Below are 21,270 nucleotides of genomic sequence, written 5' to 3' on the forward strand. Positions count from 1 at the left end.
TGCTATGCATTAATCTCCGTTGCCACTTAAAAGTGGAAAACGCCTAAAGCTCGAACTTTTCACTCCCGCTCCACAGTGACCTCATATAAACCCCTCTTACGCTAGGACCGCATCTCCCTCGAGCTTGCATCCAATTGGCTGCTACCAACATTCCAATCTCCCACACCTTTCGGCTTCCATGTGTGACGTACCCTTACCTCCTCAGCACTCCCCCCCCCCCTTCCGCAACCGTGGTATGACCAGCCCGGAATTAACTCACCCAGGTAGAATATAAAATATGCAAGGATTGTGAAGCCAATCCAATAATAGTTATATTTCCCAATCAGGTCAGTGTATAAATCCTACTCGGTGTGGGTGATTTCGACCCGGGCTCTCTCTCCTCCCCTAGTTTTAGTGAATGGAACGCTCCACTCCTGCCGGCGACGCCACGGGCTGTGCGCGAGCGAGGGGTGGGGCGGGGACGCGCGTTGCCATGGGTACGGAGATCCGCGTCCCGGCGTCTGGCCCGTGAATTTGCGGACGGAGCGGGAAGCAGGATAAGCCTCGCTTTGAACGCCATGCGGTGTCCCGGGGAGAGGCCGGCAGCTTCGGAGGCCGGCCGCACGGGGTAGGTCTTTTGCTTCGCTAAACAGCCCGGTGACAGGTGTGGCCGGGCTGTTGCCGCTCTGTCCCGTCCAGAGGCCTGATCAACTGCAAGGCCAGAGAAGGACCTGGGTTGCCAGTAAAACACGTGCACTGGCTTTAGCGGTAAAGCATTTAAATAGGCATGTAAAGAGCCTTCTTCTCTAGATTTGCAACTAGAAATAAAAATAAAACCAACCAAAAACTCCAGACTAAAGCATGCAGCCCATCCTTGACATATAAATGAAAAATAGCAAACAGGTGTTAAGGTATGCTAACACTGACGTGAAAGTGGTAATGCAGTTAAAAGCACAAGGTATGATCATGTAATAAAGCAAAGTGAACGTAGCAGCAATGCAACCTAACATAGCTTTTAGAAATACGGAGATATAGTGTGAAATGCAAAAAAGTGAATATGGGAGTAGAATGCCTTTTGCTTCTGCAAGTCCAATATTTCCAGGACTGATGACTTGGAGCTTCATGGGTGGAAAGTCACCTTTGTGAGTACAGTTCGTGTTAAAGCTGTAGCAAATAATGTCAGATGCAGTGAATGACACACAGCAGCGGATCTCTTTGTCAAATAGATTATATGTTGGCTGCAGACTGTATCATTGCAAGTCTTTGTACCATTAATTATGAATACAGTTTCTGGATATACAGCATATGAGTCCATGCATGGGTGTAAATGTTCATAGAATAAGGCTGATACACTGTGTCAATACTGAACACTCTTGGCATAGACCATATAAACAGTTGTGCTCATAAGTTTGCATACCCCTGGCAGAATTTGTCTAAGATGTGTACCTTTTGTGGAAAATATGAGTGATTGGAAAACACATTCCTTTTATTTTGAATTTGTTTCAAATTAAACCATTATGCATCACAGATTAGCACACTCATTAAACAAACCATAGTAATAAAGGAATTAATAAAATGGTCTAGTTCAAAAGTTTGCATACCCTTAGTTCTTTTTTTTTATATTTAATTCTTTATTTGATTATTCATTACAATAACAAATATCCATGAATATCCACAAAATTCTGTATAGAAAATACAACTTAACATATAAAGGAAATTAATCATCAATGATATAGTCCACATTCTAATGGTCACCAGTATTAAACAGGAAATTAAATCTATCTATGCTGTCTTGTTAAAATGTTTATTTTATTTTTATTTTTCCTCTAACTCTACTTTTCACTTCTCTATTACCCTCCAGGTACTTTAGTTAGATTGTGAGCCTTCGGGACAGTAAGGGAATTTTTCAAGTACCTTTCTTATTTCTAATCTTAATGTATATTTTCTGTAAACCGCTTAGAACCTAACGGATGTAGCGGTATATAAGAAATAAATTACATTACATTACATTACATCTATCATTTAACATCGCAGGCAGTAATTGGCATACCCTTAGTTCTTAATATTGTGTATTATCTTCTTTTACATCAATAACAGCTTACAGTCTTTTCTGATAGTTGTGAACGAGGCCCTTTATTTTCTCATGTAGTAAAACTGCCCATTCTTGGCAAAAAGCCTCCAGATCCTGTAAATTCTGTGGTGGTCTTGCATTAAATGCATGTTTGAGTTCTCTCCAAAAGGCGATAATGATGGCCACTCCAGAACCTTCACTTTTTTCTGCTGCAGCTACTGAAGGGTCGACTTGGCCTTATGTTTTGGATCATTATCATGTTGGAAAGTCCAAGTGCAGCTTCCTAGCTAATGAATGTAAATTCTCCTCCAATATTTTCTAGTAAGATGCTGCATTCTGTAGGTCACCCACTCCCAAAACTGCAGGGATGCATCTCTGTGCTTTACAGTAGAGATGGTATGCTTCTCTTCATAGGCCTTGTTGACTCCTCTCCAAATATAGGCCCCCTTTTACTAATCCCACCCAAATCCCACATCTAATATGCCTCCTTAAGATTTAGACCATTCTTAGATCATTATTTGGGTGGCCACGTCGTGAAGAGTAACATAGTTTCGAGGGATTGTGCCCTGAGGAAACCTGAACAGGGTGAAACATGTTGGCGTACTCTGTCCCTCTTGGCTAAACCACCCAAGTTAAGTTAAATACTTCATTTAAAACTATTTATGATTATTTATTGAAAACACAAAAATAAGTTTATTAAGCATTGCACATTAAATAGACCCGATGACAATAGGGGGCATAAAGCCAGTTGCTGTGAAGATATATTGAGCTCCTGGTGGCACCTCTGAGGGCCTGAAGACTTTATTGCACAAGCACTTGTGGTATAGAAGGCATTGAGGGGAGGTTTACATTACATCCTACCCCCAAAGGTGTTACAGCATACATTCTTCTATTAAGTATTTTTGACCTATTAGCCATACATACTAATTCCTTAAGATTTAGATGCACTAGAGACAAAATAACCAGAAAGATGTCTAAAAAGTCAGTTTTCAAAAAGCCCACTTGAACATTTTGACTAGTAAGACATCCAAGTGCCGGTTTATACCTTATTTTGGATGTCTGTCTTTTTTGAAAATGAGCCCTTTACTATATGGGAAGTAATCTAGTGAACAAACAAATCAGCACTAGAATGGAACTAAATTATTGTGCTGGGCCGCAATCCAGTCGGGTTTTCAGGATTTCCCTAATGAATATGCATGAGATCTATGTGCATGCACTGCTTTCAATGCATATTCATTGGGGAAATCCTGAAAACCCGACTGGATTGCGGCCCTCAAGGAGGGACTTTGAGATCCCTGTGCTAAGATTAACACAGTTGAGTACATGCATATTCATTAGTGTGTGGCGTATGGGGATAGACTTAAAGATCTCAATCTGTATACTTTGAAGGAAAGGCGGGAGAGGGGAGATATGATAGAGACGTTTAAATATCTACATGGCGTAAATGCGCATGAGTCGAGTCTCTTTCATTTGAAAGGAAGCCCTGGAATGAGAGGGCATATGATGAAGTTAAGAGATGATAGGCTCAGGAGTAAGCTATGGAAATACCTTTTTACAGGAAAGGTGGCAGATGCGAGGAACAGTTTCCTGGAAGGGGCAGTGGAGACAGAGAAACACTCTCTTGGAAGAGGCAGTGGAGACAGAGAAACAGTCTCCTGGAAGAGGCAGTGGAGACAGAGACTATCGGCTTCTTTTACAAAGCTGCGCGGAAACAGCCCTGAAGCCCTTTAATTCTCTATAAGCTTCGGGGCTGTTAGCGCAGAGCAGCCGCTAGTGTGGCTTTGTAAAAGAGGCTGTATGTCTGAATTCAGGAAAGCGTGAGATAGGCACATGGGCTCTTGACTTAGAGAAAGGAAGAGATAATAGTTACTGAGGCTGGGTCATTTGGCCTTTATCTGCCATCATGTTTCTGTGTTACTTATCACTTCTATAGTGCTGAAAGGCGTATGCAACGCTGTACATTTTGATATATGATAGATGGTCCCTGTTCAGAAGAGCTTACAATTTAACTTGGATGGACAGGGTTGGGGATACAGAACCTAAGGTTAGGAGTTAGGAGTTGAAAGCAGTCTCGAAGAGGTGAGCTTTTAACTTGGACTTGAACACTACCCCAGAAGCGAAAAGTTCCATACACAGCACAGATAAATATGTACAATCCACACTAAACAGAACACAATACTACTGAAAATATATAAAGGATATACAGTACATATTATATATTGAGAAATGAGAAAAGGTTTATTGGAAAATTGATTTAAATGCCCCCGGTCATTCTGTCTCAAGACCACAAAACGATGTTTCCTGGTAGGAGTCTAGCACAGGCTCTTTCAGTGATGTCCCTTGATTGTGGTCATCTCTGACCTCTGATCCCTAGGCATGAGTGTCCTGAGACCAACAACCTACCCTATTAACCCCTACCTACTCATACTACAAGTTCCCAGATGGCCCCTCCCCAGTGTTTATTCCCGCCATATTGGAAAATGACCAGCTACCACTAACCTTGGCTAAACCTCTGTTATTTTCTAAGAAGGCAGATGGCAGGAATTAAAAGCCAAATGCTCTGTGTTTTGGCCAATATCGCTGTCATAATGCCTATTTTGGGACAGAAACCTTCAGCTGCTGTGTCCCAGTCTTTTCCAACTTCTTCTCTAGTTCCTTATTCTGCTTGTGACTGTGTAATATTTATTGTTTGCCAGGTACTTTAGCTAGATTGTGAGCCTTCGGGACAGCTAGGGAAATCCAAAGTACCATTTTTATTTATTTTATTTTAATGTATCTTTAATCTATCTTCATTGTAAACTGCTTTGAACCTCACGGTATAGCGGTATATAAGAAATCAAATCAAATCCTTTTCTTTTTTGGACATTTATATTTTTGGATCATTGCAGGTTATAAGAAACGTGGGCTCTGTCTGTCTGATGATAACATTTCTCTCTATAAAATGGAGGTGATCCAGCCAAATCCCTTAGACCTCAGCTGTGGCGAGAGCATGTTTAAGAAAGTGCCTGCCCTTCTTTTGGATAGCCTGGTAGAGGAGCCCAAGAGACTAAATGTACCCAATCACCTGCTTGAAACAAGTAAGTAGCTTACCATCCATTCCGCATGTCCTGTCCCGCAAAAGCCTTATGGTTCTATGCGGTTTACAAAAGAGGTAAGGCTCAGCAAAGTCGGCGAACTACAGCATAAATTGACAGGGGGGTTAACAAAGGAATTAACAATGAGGTAACAATCAGATCCTGACAGTTAACCTGTCAGGAGTAGTTAGCAGTAGAGATTTATAGAGAAGTAGAACTGACCAGTGTCATTGAGCTACAACTTAGCGTGGTAGGAGAGATTAATAATGGAGGTCACGTCCTAGGAAGGACTGCTGAATTTAGAAAAGAGGTGTGTTTTTAGGAGCTGGCTCCATTCTGGATCTCTGAAAGCAGCTTGGTATGACGGCAGTCTGTTGATGAATCTTTTCTGAGTGCAGCCTTTGACTGAGGGGGAGGTGACGAATGATTGATGGCATGTGGATCAGCCAGGTCCGGCGAATAGGAACTGATTAGTAAGGTAAGTTGGACAGTAGGCCATATAATGCTTTGTAAAAGAGACAGCTGAATTTGAAGAGCACTCGGCCCTATTATTGCCGGCCAATGCAGTTTTTGATAGAATGCGGTTATGTGGTCGAATTTTTTCAGGTTAAAGATGAGCCGCACTGCAATAACAGGCGAGACTTTAGTTTTAAACAATTTTTATTTGTGGAAAAACAACAATGTTATAAGCTAGTGATGCCAAAGTAGAAATAACAGACTAATAACTTTAAGACCACATAGATTGTTGGCGGTATATAAGAATAAAGTTATTATTATTATTATTATTATAATGGCAGACGTGTTATTCCTAAGACTAGTGTAGGTGTCCAGCGGTGTTTAAAATGCTTATAGCTTGCTGCTGCTGTGCTGCACTCTGGCTGCATCTGCATTGCTTCCAGCCAGTAGTGTAGTAATGGGGGGCAGTCCGCCCTAGACGCCATGTTGGTGGGATGCCGGCACCCCTCCTCCTCTACGCCCCGCCTCTTCCCATTCCTCCCCTCGCCACATGCACGCCTCCCTTTCATTCCCCTGTACCTCCAGATCTTCACTGCCGCGGCTCCTTGCAACCGCATAGGAAGTGACATCAGCTGGAGAGACGACGGGGTCGCGAGGAACACATTGAAGTTCTTGTTGCTGCAGCGGTGAACTAGAGGTACGGGGGAAGAGAAGGGGGTGCATGTGCGGCAGGGAGGATTGGGGGAGGGGCACCTACCACCCTCGCTACGCCACTGATGGGTAGCTAAATTGAACACAAATTATATGTACAGTTAAATATCAGGAACTGGTCTGTGGCAAGCTAGTCCAGTTGCGCCATATATTAATGGCTTGGGAGAAGAGCCGGGATTTCACCTGCTTTCTAGTCTTCAGTCTGGTGTAGCCCCTCTGGAAGAGTTCAATTTTGGTGGCTACTCTGAGAATGTTCGGCAAGTATCAAGTAAGTGAATTGGTAAGAGTTTAACATAACATGGTGTCTGGATTAATTTTTATTTGCTACCTGTCTTTGTGATCCAATGTATCCTGCTGTCTGCCACTGTACTGTTAATAGTTGCTTTACAAATGCCCAGGCTAGTATAAACTCTTCTTGGCAGCAATGTGGGATGAGCTGCTGGTTGTACTGGGTTAACAAATAAAAGTGAGTTCAGGTCTTTCTTTTCACTTGTCTATGGGCTACAGTCAATGTTCCCTCTAAGGACCGAGTTCTTGTGAGCAAAAAAAAAAAAAAATTTTGTGAGCAAAGGATTGAGTTGATGTGAGAAAAATTTTTTTTTTTATATTACTCTGATGGTACATTACAAATTAAGAATTACAAGTATATATTTAAAAAATGGAAAATAAGATGCTATTACTGTATGAATAGAACATTCCTCTGGTGCTTTGTTTAACAAACTTGACTTTAGTTCTGCAAATCTCACTAAATATATGGAGATATTTGACCTCTGATTAAGGTGACCATTTATTTTTTTCATCAAAATGGGACATCTATTAATATTCAGTCACGCCCCTAATCCCGCCCCCAATTTCTTCCATTCATTGTTCATGTACACATAATATCGTATTAATTCATAATGGTAACCATAAAATTTTAAAAAACTACAAAGCACACTATATGCAGAGAAAATGTTAATTATCATTTATATTTGGGGGGGTTTCAAATATGTCAAGGCAGATGACTTTAAAATATGCAATATCACCTCAGTAACTATAGAAAAATAGACAAATAAAGTGCAAAATATAGACAGCAGATATAAATTCTCAAAACTGACACATTTTGATCACTAAATTGAAAATAAAATCATTTTTCCTATCTTTGAGGTCTGGTGATTTCATGAGTCTCTGGTTGCATTTCCTTCTGACAGTGCATCCTTTCTTTCTTTACTCAGGCCCAACAATTGTTCCTTTCTATTCCCTCCCTTCTTCCTATGTCCTTGGTGCCCCCAGTACCTCCTTCCCATGTCCTTAGTGCCCCTTCCCATGTCCTTAGCGCCCCCAGTGCTCCTTCCTATGTTCCCCTCACTGCCTTCCAGCGTACCTCCCTCCCTCCCGTGCTAAAGCCAGCCTGCCTGCCTCCCTCCAACGCCGAAGCCTGCCCCCCCCTCGGACCGGCCCCTGCTGCTGCTGCTACCTACCTGCCAAAGCCTGGCCTACTGCTGCTTCAAAACACACACACACACACCCAGTCTGCTGCTGCTGCTGCCTGCTGCAACTAAAGAAAAAGAAGGTCCAGGCGCTGGCCTATAAACCTTCTTTCCAACGTCAATTCTGACGTCGGAGAGGAAGTTCCAGGCCAGCCAGGCAGTGATTGGTCTGGCATCCATCTTCTTCCCTTCCTTCCTCCAATGGTCTGGCATCTCTCCTCTTCTTCCCTTCCCTCTTCCACACCCTATGGTCTTGCATTTCACTCTCTGCTCTCCCTTCCCCCCACTTCCATCAGCATCTGCCCCCTTTCTTTCCCTCCAACCAAATTCCATCCAGTATCCTTCCCCTTATGTCTCTCTCCTTTCCCTGCACACCAATTCCATCAGCATCTGCCCCCTTTCTCTCCATCCACCACCCTGACCCCCTTTCTCTCCCTCCACCACCCTTCCATACCACCCTGACCCCCTTTCTTTCCCTCCTCCACCCTTCTTTGCTCCTCTCTCCCTCCAAACCAGCAAGGTCCCGCGATGATTGCTTCTGTTGCCTTTGCTGTGGAAGAGGTAAGTGACGTCGGAGGGGGGTGGGCCGGCAGACGCAGGGAGTTGCGGCAAGGTCCCGCGATGAATGTGGCTGCCCGTCCACCCCCTCCGACGTCACTTACGTCTTCTGGAGTAGAGGCGGCAGATGGCAGTCATCGCGGGACCTTCCTGCACTTCAGCGCGGCTGCTGACTCTCCTTCGGAAAAAGTACGGTAGCTGCGCTGAGGTGCAGGTGCTGATTACAGCAGCGTGGGAGGTTCCAGACCCGGCCAGCTGGCTGGCTGTGTACCCCCCTAGGAATGGCATCTGGGGCGGTCCTAGTAACAACAGCAGGGGCCAGTCTGGGCGGGTGGGGGGGGGCAGGCTTCAGCGCTGCAGGGAGGGATGCAGGCAAGGCTAGCTTTGGCTTGGCAGGGAGCGAGGGGAAGCGATCGCCTGTCCCGTTGTTTCCACGGACAGCTTCAGGATGCTGTCTCTGAAAACGGAACATTTCAGCATCCCGAAGCTGTGCATGGGGACAACGGGACAGGGGATCTAAAAAGGGGATAGTCCCATTCAAAGCGGGACATATGGTCACCTTAGGCATGAGGAAATGTTTTGGGGTGTACACAGGCACATTATGTTCCATTTCAGGAGATCTCTCAGTAGGGCAGTAATTCAGTCCCAGCCCAAATCCCCCTTTGTGGGACTCCTGATCTCTCTCCTTCCCCTCAGTGTTTTCAACAAGACCTACCTGGGCAGAAGCTCCTGCAGGCATTTCCCTCTCTGCTGCTCTACGATTAGAAATGAATGTGGCCGAGGGAGAAAGAACAATAGGGCGGGAAGGGAGATTTCGAGCCGGAAGTTTGTCACAAGTAGAAAAGACTCATTTCCTGTTCACATCACAAAAGGGAGGCGGAGCTTCACTTAGAGCACTGCGTCTACGGAGTGAGGCATAGTCTCTTCTTGTTGGTCCCGCCCCTTTCAGTGCTGATTGGTCAAAGAATTGCAGTGGTGGAGAGTTCTGCCCTGTAGCACTGAGAGGGGGAGAGGAGGAGGAGGAGTTTTGGCTCCTCCTGACACTCAATGGTCAGAATTTTCCTGGGGCAGGGAGAGAAGGAGTTTAAGGAGGGAGCAAAGGCTGGAAGTCCAGCTCTTTTACATGAGGGCTGGAGGATAACTGCAGGGCTTTTTTGTTGGTTTCGCCCCTTTCAGTGCTGATTGGTCAGATAGTTGCTGGGGTGGAAGAGTAGTTAAAATGTTCCGCCCTGTAGCACTGAGAGGGTGGGAGTTGAGGGGTTTTGTTTCCTCCTGGTACTCATTGGTCAGAATGATCCTGAGGCGGGTGGGGGGGGGGTATTTGAAGCAGCGATAGGTAGCAGCAGTGGGGGCCATTCCGGGGGGGGGGGGGCTGGTTTCTGCGTTGGAGGGAGGGGAAGCGATCGCTTGTCCCGTTGTCCCCACAGACAGCTTCAAGACGCTGTCCCTAAAAACGGGACATTTCGGCATTCTGAAGCTGTGCTTGGGGACAACGGGACAGGGGATCTAAAAAGGGGAAAGTCCAGTTCAAAACGGGACGTATGGTCATCTTACCTCTGATAGTTCTTCTTGGCTGAAAAATTGGTAGTAAAACTTGGTTAGAGGCTGATCGAATTTCAGTTTTGGATTTGGCACTGAAAATGACCCGAAATACAGGTTTTGAGGCATTTTTGGCCGAAACTGAACCTCTTCAACTCCCCTCTCGTGCCCTGCTTGAACACTTGTAAGCCCTTCTTGGGCCTATCTTAGTGAATCATTGGTGACCTAGTGGCCTTTTCAGGGGCAGGAACGAACTCGGCTTGCTGCTGCTAACTTGAAGTGCCCTGGTGTTCTAGTGGCCTCTTTGGAGGCAAGAACAGATCCCAACCCATTCCTGCTCCTCAAATTTGGAACCTACTACCAGCCCTGGTAAGGGAAGAAAAAAACACTTGAAAAGTTCAAAGCAAAATTAAAAAGCTACCTATTCAGGGACACCTTTAATTAATCTGATTCTGAAGTCCACTTGGCATCTCCACTTAAAGTAGGCAAGCTTTGATCAATTTAAATTCTCTTTTCTTTTTCCCTTCTTTGTTTTCTTTCCTATACTAATTTGTAGTTTCTCCCTCTATTTCCCTCTCATTGAAAGTAGAAACATAGAAAGATGACGGCAGAAAAGGGCTATAGCCCATCAAGTCTGCCCACTCTACTGTCCCACCTCATTAAGTCAGAGTGCTGCTTGACCCACGTAGAGATCCCACGTGGATGTCCCATTTATTCTTAAAGTCGAGCACGCTAGTGGCCTTGATCACTTGCACCGGTAGTTTGTTCCAGTGATCCACCACCCTTTCTGTAAAGAAATACTTCCTGGTGTCACCACCAAATCTCCCTCCTCTGAGTTTGAGCGGGTGCCCCCTTGTGACTGAAAGTCCCTTAGGAAAGAATATGTCGTTTTCCACCTCGACACGACCTGTGACGTACTTAAATGTCTCAATCATGTCACCCCTCTCCCTGTGCTCCTCTAGAGAGTAGAGCTGCAACTTGCCCAGTCTTTCCTCGTATGAGAGACCCTTGAGTCCGGAGACCATCCTAGTGGCCATTCGCTGGACTGACTCAGCTCGAAGTACATCTTTACGGTAATGTGGCCTCCAGAATTGCACACAGTACTCCAGATGAGGTCTCACCATGGTTCTGTACAGTGGCATTATGACTTCAGGTTTACGGCTGACGAAGCTTCTATTGATACATCCCATCATCCGCCTTTCCTTGGATGAGGCCTTCTCTACTTGTTTGGCAGCCTTCATGTCTGCACTGATGATTACTCCCAAGTCCCGTTCTTCTGAGGTCGTAGCTAGTGTTTCTCCATTCAAGGTGTATGTTCTGCATGGATTTCTGCTGCCGAGATGCATCACCTTACACTTCTTTGCGTTGAAGCCCAGCTGCCATGTTGAAGACCAGTTTTCCAACTTGATCAGATCCTGCACTATACCATCCGTGAGATCGCTTTCACCTACTATATTACACAGTTTGGCGTCATCGGCAAACAGCGCTACTTTACCCTGAAGCCCTCGGGTCAAGTCCCTTATGAATATGTTAAAAAGGGATGGTCCCAGGACTGAGCCCTGTGGCACTCCGCTAGTCACCTCCGATGTCTTAGAGAGGGTGCCATTGACCACCACCCTCTGAAGTCTTCCACTCAGCCAATCATTGACCCATGCCGTTAGTTTCTCACCTAACCCCATCGATTTCATCTTGTTTAATAGTCTACGGTGTGGGACACTGTCAAACGCTTTACTGAAATCCAAGTACACTATGTCCAGAGACTCTCCCGAGTCTAGCTTTCCTGTCACCCAGTCAAAGAAGCTGATAAGATTGGATTGGCATGACCTGCCCCTAGTGAATCCATGTTGACAGGGATCCCTCAGATTCCCCTCATCCAATATCATGTCTAATTTCCCTTTAAGTAGAGTTTCTATGAGTTTACACACTATTGATGTGAGATTTACTGGTCTGTAATTCGCAGCCTCCGCTCTGCAACCCTTTTTGTGCAGAGGAACAACATTGGCAGTTTTCCAGTCCAGGGGGACTCTCCCCGTACTTAGGGAGAGATTGAAGAGCATGTCAGTGATTCCCCAAAAATTCTACCCCATTTTTTTTAAACTGTTCATCGTTTTGTAATCCATGAAAAAAAGCGATTTTTATCAAATCCCAAATAAACTTGAAACTTGACTGCCATGGGGGGGGGGGGGGGGGGGGGCAGCAGCAGCCATTTTCCAAATGGAATCAGCACTGACCAGGTCCCAGCAACCATTTTCCGAATGGAATCAGCACTGACGATTCAACAGGCATTCACAAGGGGCGTGGCTTGGAAGCGCATGAGGAAGGTTGGCTAATAAGTGAGCTCCAAGAAAAAGACCTTGAAAGTCTGCAAAAAGTCTAAAAAAAACTTTAAAAATAAGGGAAAAAAAAGCTTGGATTAATAAAGAAGACAAGATAAAAGAATGGCAACAGGAAAACAGAACAAAAACGACTTTGCGGTGGCTGGTAGCAGCAAAAGATCAAAACCGGAACAGGAGACAGGTTCAAAAATGACAGATATAGAAGTAGTAAAAGAACTAAAGGAAATAAAAGAAATGCTATCAGTATTAACGAAAAAAGTTACGAATATATCAGAGGACGTTTCAGCGCTAAACAAAAAAATGGATCTCCTGGAATTAAAGTCAAATAATCTAGAAGAAAGAATGATGTTTGTAGAAGAAGAAGCAAGTTACAGTCGAACAGATAGAAAAAAAATAGAAATACTTACTAAAGAAATTGAAGATTATTCTAATCGAGAAAGAAGAAGTAATGTCCGTTTGATTGGATTACCAGAAGGAGCAGAAAAGGGAAATCCGGTACTCTTTATTGAAAATCTGTTACCCAAACTACTTCCTATAAAAACAAAATATCCCATAGAGGTAGAAAGAGCACATAGAGTGCCTATGAAGAGAGGAGAAAATCAACACGGACCAAGACCATTTATATTCAAACTATTGCGCCACCAACAGGTCTTAGAAATACTTCAACTAGCAAAGCAAAATAAAGGTCTTAAATATCAAGATGCTTATATCCACTTTGTTCCTGATTTTGCTAAAAACACAGCTATAAAAAGGAAAAAGTTGTTGGAATTGAGGCCAAAACTAAGAGAATTAGGTGCAAAGTTTGGATTAATGTATCCTGCAAACATGAAGGTTACCATCGGAAATAAAACTTTTACATTTGATGATGCTGAGAAACTAGAGAAATTTATTCAAACTCAAGAAATACCTATGTTATCCTAATTTTGAATAATATGTCTTTAATTTATTAATATAAATTTGGGGAAATATTATACTATATATATCATCATATATTAATTATATAGAGAAAAATAACTTTAAAGAATTTACTATACAGTGGTGCCTCGCATAACGGACGCCTCGCACAGCGAACGCTGCGCACAACGAACTTTATGTCTTGATTCGTACAACGAACTTCGTTTCACACAACGAAGTCGCCCGAGCTGCATCCTTCCGCGCAGGCACTGCGCTTAACTGCCCTCTCTCCGCCTGGCTCCCTCTTGCCCCCCCCCCGACTCCCCGACACGATCGGGGCAAGAGGGAGCCCAAGCCCTCTTGCCCCCCCGACTCCCCGACACGATCGGGGCAAGAGGGAGCCCAAGCCCTCTTGCCCCCCCGACTCCCCGACACGATCGGGGCAAGAGGGAGCCCAAGCCCTCTTGCCCCCCCGACTCCCCGACACGATCGGGGCAAGAGGGAGCTCAAGCCCTCTTGCCCCCCCGACTCCCCGACACGATCGGGGCAAGAGGGAGCCCAAGCCCTCTTGCCCCCCCCGACTCCCCGACACGATCGGGGCAAGAGGGAGCTCAAGCCCTCTTGCCCCCCCCGACTCCCCGACACGATCGGGGCAAGAGGGAGCCCAAGCCCTCTTGCCCCCCCGACTCCCCGACACGATCGGGGCAAGAGGGAGCTCAAGCCCTCTTGCCCCCCCGACTCCCCGACACGATCGGGGCAAGAGGGAGCCCAAGCCCTCTTGCCCCCCCGACTCCCCGACACGATCGGGCCAGGAGGGAGCCCAAGTCCTCCTGGCCACGGCGACCCCCTAACCCCACCCTGCACTACATTACGGGCAGGAGGGATCCCAGGCCCTCCTGCCCTCGACGCAAACCCCCCCTCCCCCCAACGACCGCCCCCCCCAAGAACCTCCGACCGCCCCCCAGCCGACCCGCGACCCCCCTGGCCGACCCCCACGACACCCCCAACCCCCTTCCCCGTACCTTTCTGTAGTTGGCCGGACAGACGGGAGCCAAACCCGCCTGTCCGGCAGGCAGCCAACGACGGAATGAGGCCGGATTGGCCCATCCGTCCCAAAGCTCCGCCTACTGGTGGGGCCTAAGGCGCCTGGGCCAATCAGAATAGGCCCGGGAGCCTTAGGTCCCTCCTGGGGGCGGGGCCTGAGGCACATGGGCCCAACCCGACCATGTGCCTCAGGCCCTGCCCCCAGGAGGGACCTAAGGCTCCCGGGCCTATTCTGATTGGCCCAGGCGCCTTAGGCCCCACCAGTAGGCGGAGCTTTGGGACGGATGGGCCAATCCGGCCTCATTCCGTCGTTGGCTGCCTGCCGGACAGGCGGGTTTGGCTCCCGTCTGTCCGGCCAACTACAGAAAGGTACGGGGAAGGGGGTTGGGGGTGTCGTGGGGGTCGGCCAGGGGGGTCGCGGGTCGGCTGGGGGGGCGGTCGGAGGTTCTTGGGGGGGGCGGTCGTTGGGGGGAGGGGGGGTTTGCGTCGAGGGCAGGAGGGCCTGGGATCCCTCCTGCCCGTAATGTAGTGCAGGGTGGGGTTAGGGGGTCGCCGTGGCCAGGAGGACTTGGGCTCCCTCCTGGCCCGATATTGTCGGGGAGTTGGGGAATCGGGGGGGCAAGAGGGCTTGGGCTCCCTCTTGCCCCGATCGTGTCGGGGAGTCGGGGGGGCAAGAGGGCTTGGGCTCCCTCTTGCCCCGATCGTGTCGGGGAGTCGGGGGGCAAGAGGGATTGGGTTCCCTCTTGCCCCGATCGTGTCGGGGAGTCGGGGGGGCAAGAGGGCTTGGGCTCCCTCTTGCCCCGATCGTGTCGGGGAGTCGGGGGGGGGCAAGAGGGCTTGGGCTCCCTCTTGCCCCGATCGTGTCGGGGAGTCGGGGGGGCAAGAGGGCTTGGGCTCCCTCTTGCCCCGATCGTGTCGGGGAGTCGGGGGGCAAGAGGGCTTGGGCTCCCTCTTGCCCCGATCGTGTCGGGGAGTCGGGGGGGCAAGAGGGCTTGAGCTCCCTCTTGCCCCGATCGTGTCGGGGGTGCCAAGGACCACACGGAGTCACCCACCGTACCACCCGATTCGGGTAAGCGCAGGTATCGGTGGGTGGCTTATTTGCGGGGGGGTGCCTTATTTTACATTTTTTTCTAAAAAGGGGGGGCTGTCTTATTTGATGGCCCTGCCTTATCATCGGGGAAACACGGTTGAAAAAAAAAAAAAATGAACAGTTAAGTCCCAGTTTTTGCCGCTGAGACTCTGCCCTCTCTCACTGTAAAATTAGACTCTACTTAGTCTGTCTTTAAATTTAAAAAATGTGTGTTGTTTTAAAAAACAATTATGTTTTTAGATGTATCTAAATAAAAATAATAACCAAAAATTTATCTTTTTTTATGTCATCTTAGCATATTTTATGCTGCAGAACGAATTATTTTTTTTTACATGTATTCCTATGGGAAAACGCGTTTCACATAACGAACGTTTCACATAACAAACTTGCTCCTGGAACCAATTAAGTTCGTTGTGTGAGGCACCACTGTATTTCAAAATGCAACGATTTAGAATGTTTTTATTTAGCTTCAAATATATTCTTTTCAACGTCTCTCTTACAATAGAATTAGAATGTAACAGACATTCTAAAAAAAAAAAAAAAAATTTCAAAGGCTTAATGCAATTATATGTTTGTAAGTTTAACAGGAAATAATTATAATATAAAATATGGAAAAAAAAGTTAACATAAATTTAAATGAATGTAATATAGAAAGGATAATATAACTAAAAGCCTGCTTTGAAATTGATTACAGACAGAATATATTGGTGGGAACATCAGAGATTAAAAAAAAAAAAATAATAAAAAATTGAGGGGAATGGTTTTTCGGGTGAAGTTTTTCTTTTCCTGTGGTGAGACTGCTGCGGGGTCGCACACCGGACGCATATATATGCTTGTTTAAATTGTGTTTCCTCTTCTCTCTTTAAAATGACTTAAAAAATCTAAAAACTTACAATCCCGAAGGTCTATGCGTAAGGAACGCAGGAAATGGATTTTTTTCATACCGGAAACAAAACATGAACATATAATATAAAATATAAGAAGAAAAAAGAAGAAGAAGAAATCAGAAAATGGATTACAATAACTTTGGAAGATCGTAAAGAACTATTCAATATAATCTCCTTAAGAAAAGAAGAAGAAAGAAGACAAGGAAAAAGAAGAAAATAAAAATGAGAAGAGAGAGAGAAAGAATCAGATAAGTGGAGAAACGATGTATGTGCCTGGTGTGTGATTTTAGCGGTGTTCTCTCATGGGGGGGGAGATTCTTTACTTGTGAAACTATTGTTCCTATATCATTATGTTCCCATATTAATGATATTACTATAATAAAATATAAGATGAGAGGAAAAAGTTTTTTGAGATAGAATGAAAAATACTATATTTATTTAATTATTAATGAATTGATGGTAATAAATATAGACTTTTAAAATATCCTAAGAAATGTATATGTAACTGATTGAATTCACAGATATATAATATATGAACTATTTATATTTTAATTTTATTTAAATATTTAATGACTTAAACTGTATTTGGAAAGCTAAAGGGTCTTCTTGGAGTGTGTTATGGCTGACCTTGATATGCGTGTTACCAAGTATACACTATTTTTGCTAAATGGGGAGGGAAGGGAGGGGGGTGGGAAAAGGGAGATGAAATTAATTAAAGAAAATCTTAAAATTAAGGGTTTAATAATAACTAGAAGAATAAATATTAAACATGTGTGGATATCTGATCAAAAATATATTTATAAAATTTTAATTAAAATATTACTTTTTAATTTAAATGGCTCTTAAAATTTATTCTCTTAACGTCAATGGTCTTAACCATCCAATCAAACGAAAGAAAGTACTAAATTTTCTTCATAAGCAAAAAGCTGATATTTATTTCATACAAGAGACACACTTGTCAGGTATTGAATCTAATAAACTAAAAGAGGGTTGGGTGTCCAAATGTTTTTATGCACCTGCTGTTGGAAAAAAAGCAGGAGTAGCTATTCTCATAAATAAAAAATGTATAGCAGATTTTAAGTTAATAAAATTTGATCCATTAGGAAGATGGGTACATATTAAAATGAATCTGAGGAATACAACCCTGGATTTATTCAATTTATATGCTCCTAATTCAAATCAAATGGAGTTTTTCAAAAATATTCAACAGATATTACTACCACTGGCTGCTTCTAATTTAGTAGTAGCTGGAGATTTCAATGCTGTAATGGATCCTATTTTGGATAAAAAACCAAGTAAAATAATGAAATCATTAGGATTAGATAATTTGATACAAACTTGTGATTTAGTAGATATATGGCGTATCCTTCATTTTAATGATCAAGAATATTCTTTTTGTTCTCAGGTCCATAAATCCTTTTCAAGAATTGATTATATATTTGTTTCTAATAACATAGCACAAAAAGTGATGAAAGCAATTATTGATCCTATTATCATATCAGATCATGCTGGTGTGTGGATTGATCTACAAAATGATATATCTGTTTATTCTAAACCAATTTGGAGATTTAACAATGCTTTACTTGCAGACATAAAATTTATAGAAAATATTAAAGAAAAAATGCATGAATTCTTTCAATTTAATGATTTGGATAACATAAACATTGAAATTTTATGGGACGCTTATAAAGCAACAATGAGAGGAAATATCATATCATATTCTGCATATATGGAAAAACAACTTAAAAAACAATTTATACAATTGGAACAAGAAATTAAATTATTAGAACAAAAATTAATTACTAAATGGGAACATGATACATTGCAGAAATTATTAAAAACAAAAGTTAAATATAATGAGATTTCTTCTCAATTTGTAAGGAAAGATATGTTCTGTCGGCAAGTACAGTATTATGGAAATTCAAATAAAAATGGAAGATTATTAGCAAATTTTATTAAAGCAAAAAAAAAGAAAATCTAAGATTATTGCAATTAAGGATAAACAGGGCAATACACACACTAGTAATGAAGATATTATAAAACAATTTCTTGATTTTTATAAGGATTTATACACTTCTGATACTTATGAAAATAAAGAACAAGATGGTATAGAATTTTTAAAGGCATTTATTGGACCAAATATTCCGGATTATATAAAAGGAAGTTTAGAAGAACATATATCTTTAAAAGAAGTAGAATCAGCATTGAAAGCTCTTAGATTTGGATCCGCTCCAGGTGGAGATGGATATACTGTTGAATTTTACAAAACATTTCAAAATATTTTATTACCTTATCTATTAAATTTATATCAATATCAAATAAATAATGGAAATATAACAGGAACTATGGCTGATTCTGTTATAATTGTCTTACCAAAACCAAACAGGGATCCGACATTGATAACAAATTATAGGCCTATATCTTTGATGAATGTAGATGCTAAATTAATTGCTAAAGTGCTAGCTATAAGATTAGCAAAAGCTCTTCCTTTTATTATTGATATACACCAAACTGGATTTGTTGCTAATAGACACTCTTCACATAACACAAGATTAGCATTTCATTCTCTAAATTTAGCAAAAAATTTGAATGATCCAGCTTTTCTAATATCATTAGATGCAGAAAAAGCATTTGATAGAGTAGAATGGAAGTTTATGTATCAAACTCTAGAATGGTTTGGTATAGGACCTGGTTTTATTAAAATGATTCAAACATTATATAGCTCCCCTGGAGCAAGATTAAATATAAACAATAATTTATCTGATAAATTTAACTTGCTAAGGGGAGTTAGACAGGGTTGTCCTTTATCTCCCTTACTATTTGATATCGTTCTACAACCCTTATTAATTGCAATAAATCAAACTAAGGGAATAAAGGGAATCACATTTTCTAATTGGGAATTTAAATTATCTGCATATGCAGATGATATATTATTATATTTAAGAGAACCAGAAGACACCATTCCACATCTACTTAATTTAATAGAAAAGTTTGGAAAGTTTTCTGGATATAAAATCAATTGGGAAAAATCTGAAGTTCTTCCAATTAATATCCATTGCACCAAAGGACTATTTGATTCATATTCATTTAAATGGAAAGAGGAAGGACTAAAATATTTAGGTATTCTTATAAAAAATACAATTGATGACACAGTAAAAGAGAATGAAAAACTTTTATTAAAAAAAATAACAGAAATGTGCGAGCAATGGAATCCTTTACATCTTTCTTGGTGGGGAAGAGTCCAAACAGTTAAAATGATGATTTTACCTGTGGTTTGTTATCAAATGAGTATGATTCCAATATTTTTTCAGGGGTCATTTTATAAAAAATTAAACAATATTCTAACAAAATTTGTTTGGTTTGGGAAAAGACCAAGAATCGCTTTAGCATCATTACAAAAAACAATTAAGGAAGGAGGGGTAAATTTTCCAAATTTCTATAGGTACCATCAAGCCTATATTTTAAGACAGGGAATGTATTGGATCCTCCCAGATCTCATGGAAAATGTACCCGACTGGTTATATTTAGAATGGCGCCTCATGTTTCCTTTACATCCAGAACATTTTATCAGTATAACAATGCCTAGGAGATATAAGGACAACAGAATTCTAATAGATACATGGAAAACACTAAGATTTATAAGCAATTCAACACCAGATCCTTTGACTAAATCTTTAAATCAATCTATTTGGGTAAACTCCAGGATCAAAATTGGTGGATTTAAAATAGTATGGAAACAATGGATAAAAGCAGGTATACGAACTTTAAAAGATGTAATAGTAAATGGATCACTGCTTAGTTTTTCACAATTGCAACAAAAATTTGGATTAGATAAAACACAATATTTTAAATGGATGCAATTGAAGCAGGCCATTCAGGAAGGGTTCCCTGAATGGAAGAATCTTAACACTCAATATAGTTTACCAATCCTTTGTTTTCAAGCGGATTTTCTAGGACACCAAGCCGCAAAATGGTATAAGAAAATAAACGAATTTTTAAACAAAAAAAAGAGATCAGGACTTAGGGATATTTGGAGTATTGAGATAGGACAGATAATTTCTCCATCTCAATGGCAAAAATTTTGGTCCTGGAGAATACATACTACAAGATCAACATCTATGAGTCAAACATGGTTGTTTTTATTACATAGAGTTTTATGGACCCCTACGAGATTACAAAATTAGATAGTAGTAGATCTAATAGATGCTGGCATTGTAAGATAGAAGTGGGGACATTAGACCATTTACTATTCTTTTGTCCCTGCATTAATTCCTTTTGGAAATTAATTTGGCCCCAAATTAATAATTTATTAGACAATCATGTTGGACTTTCATATGATACAATATTATTTGGAACAGAAATGAGAACACAAAGTCCGATTTCTGCTGATAATAATAAACTTTTATTAATTTTAACAGGGGTAGCCATACAGCAAATTACTCAGAATTGGAAGGATTACACTAAATTGAATTACACTTTTTGGTGGAATTCAATTTGTCATATATATAAAATGGAAAAAGTATTGGCATTACAACAAGGTTATATTAACAAATTTAATAAAATATGGAGACCATTGACAATTTATTCCACTGATCAGATATAATAACACATGTATAGAACATATAGAAGGGGTAGGGAGGGAAAACTATTGTAATATTAATATGATATAAATTCTGAAAAAGGGTTTATTTAATTCACATTGTAAGAAAATTTAATAATAATTTCAAGTGTTTTTTTGTATAATTGAATGTAATATATGTATTTCACTTGATGTAAGAATTTAAAAAAAAGAATAAAAAATATTTATACAAAAAAAAAAACAGGCATTCACAAAATGGTTGCCAGGACCTCCCGCAGCAATCAAAAAAATGGCTGACAGGACCTCCCAAGGCAGTCTTGGCAGCTATTTGGATTGGAGCAATGCACAGGACAGGAATAAGTAGGGTGCATTCCTGTCCCCACAGACGTAACTAGACCAGCAGGGCTTCACTAAGGTAGGCCCGGGGAGGGCCTTTACAGGTGGTTGGGCAGGAAGGGGAGGGCATGGGAGAGTGATCATAAGGAGGCCACTGCCATGATATTTTTTTTATAATTTTTATAACAGTTTTTTGTTTCTGCTGAAACTGAGTGGCCAGTTTTGGTGACAGATTTGGTTTCGCTAG

The 21,270-nt window shown here is 42.3% G+C and overlaps 1 protein-coding gene across 2 annotated transcripts in view; it reads left to right on the plus strand.

The window, feature by feature from the left end:
• Positions 1-442: 442 nt before the first annotated feature.
• Positions 443-21,270, plus strand: part of CFAP221 (cilia and flagella associated protein 221) — a 141,714-nt gene continuing 120,886 nt past the window's right edge. Inside the window, exons 1-2 of one of the 2 annotated variants that reach the window (XM_033947171.1) lie at positions 443-607; positions 4,939-5,127. In XM_033947171.1, coding sequence (XP_033803062.1) covers positions 4,992-5,127 — 136 coding nt within the window. In that variant the 5' untranslated portion in view covers positions 443-607; positions 4,939-4,991. The remainder of the gene's footprint in view (positions 608-4,938; positions 5,128-21,270) is intronic. The other variant, XM_033947169.1, reaches the window with a different exon arrangement.

The sequence above is a fragment of the Geotrypetes seraphini genome, chromosome 5 (assembly GCF_902459505.1).
Source record: "Geotrypetes seraphini chromosome 5, aGeoSer1.1, whole genome shotgun sequence".
Classification (NCBI taxonomy): domain Eukaryota; kingdom Metazoa; phylum Chordata; class Amphibia; order Gymnophiona; family Dermophiidae; genus Geotrypetes; species Geotrypetes seraphini.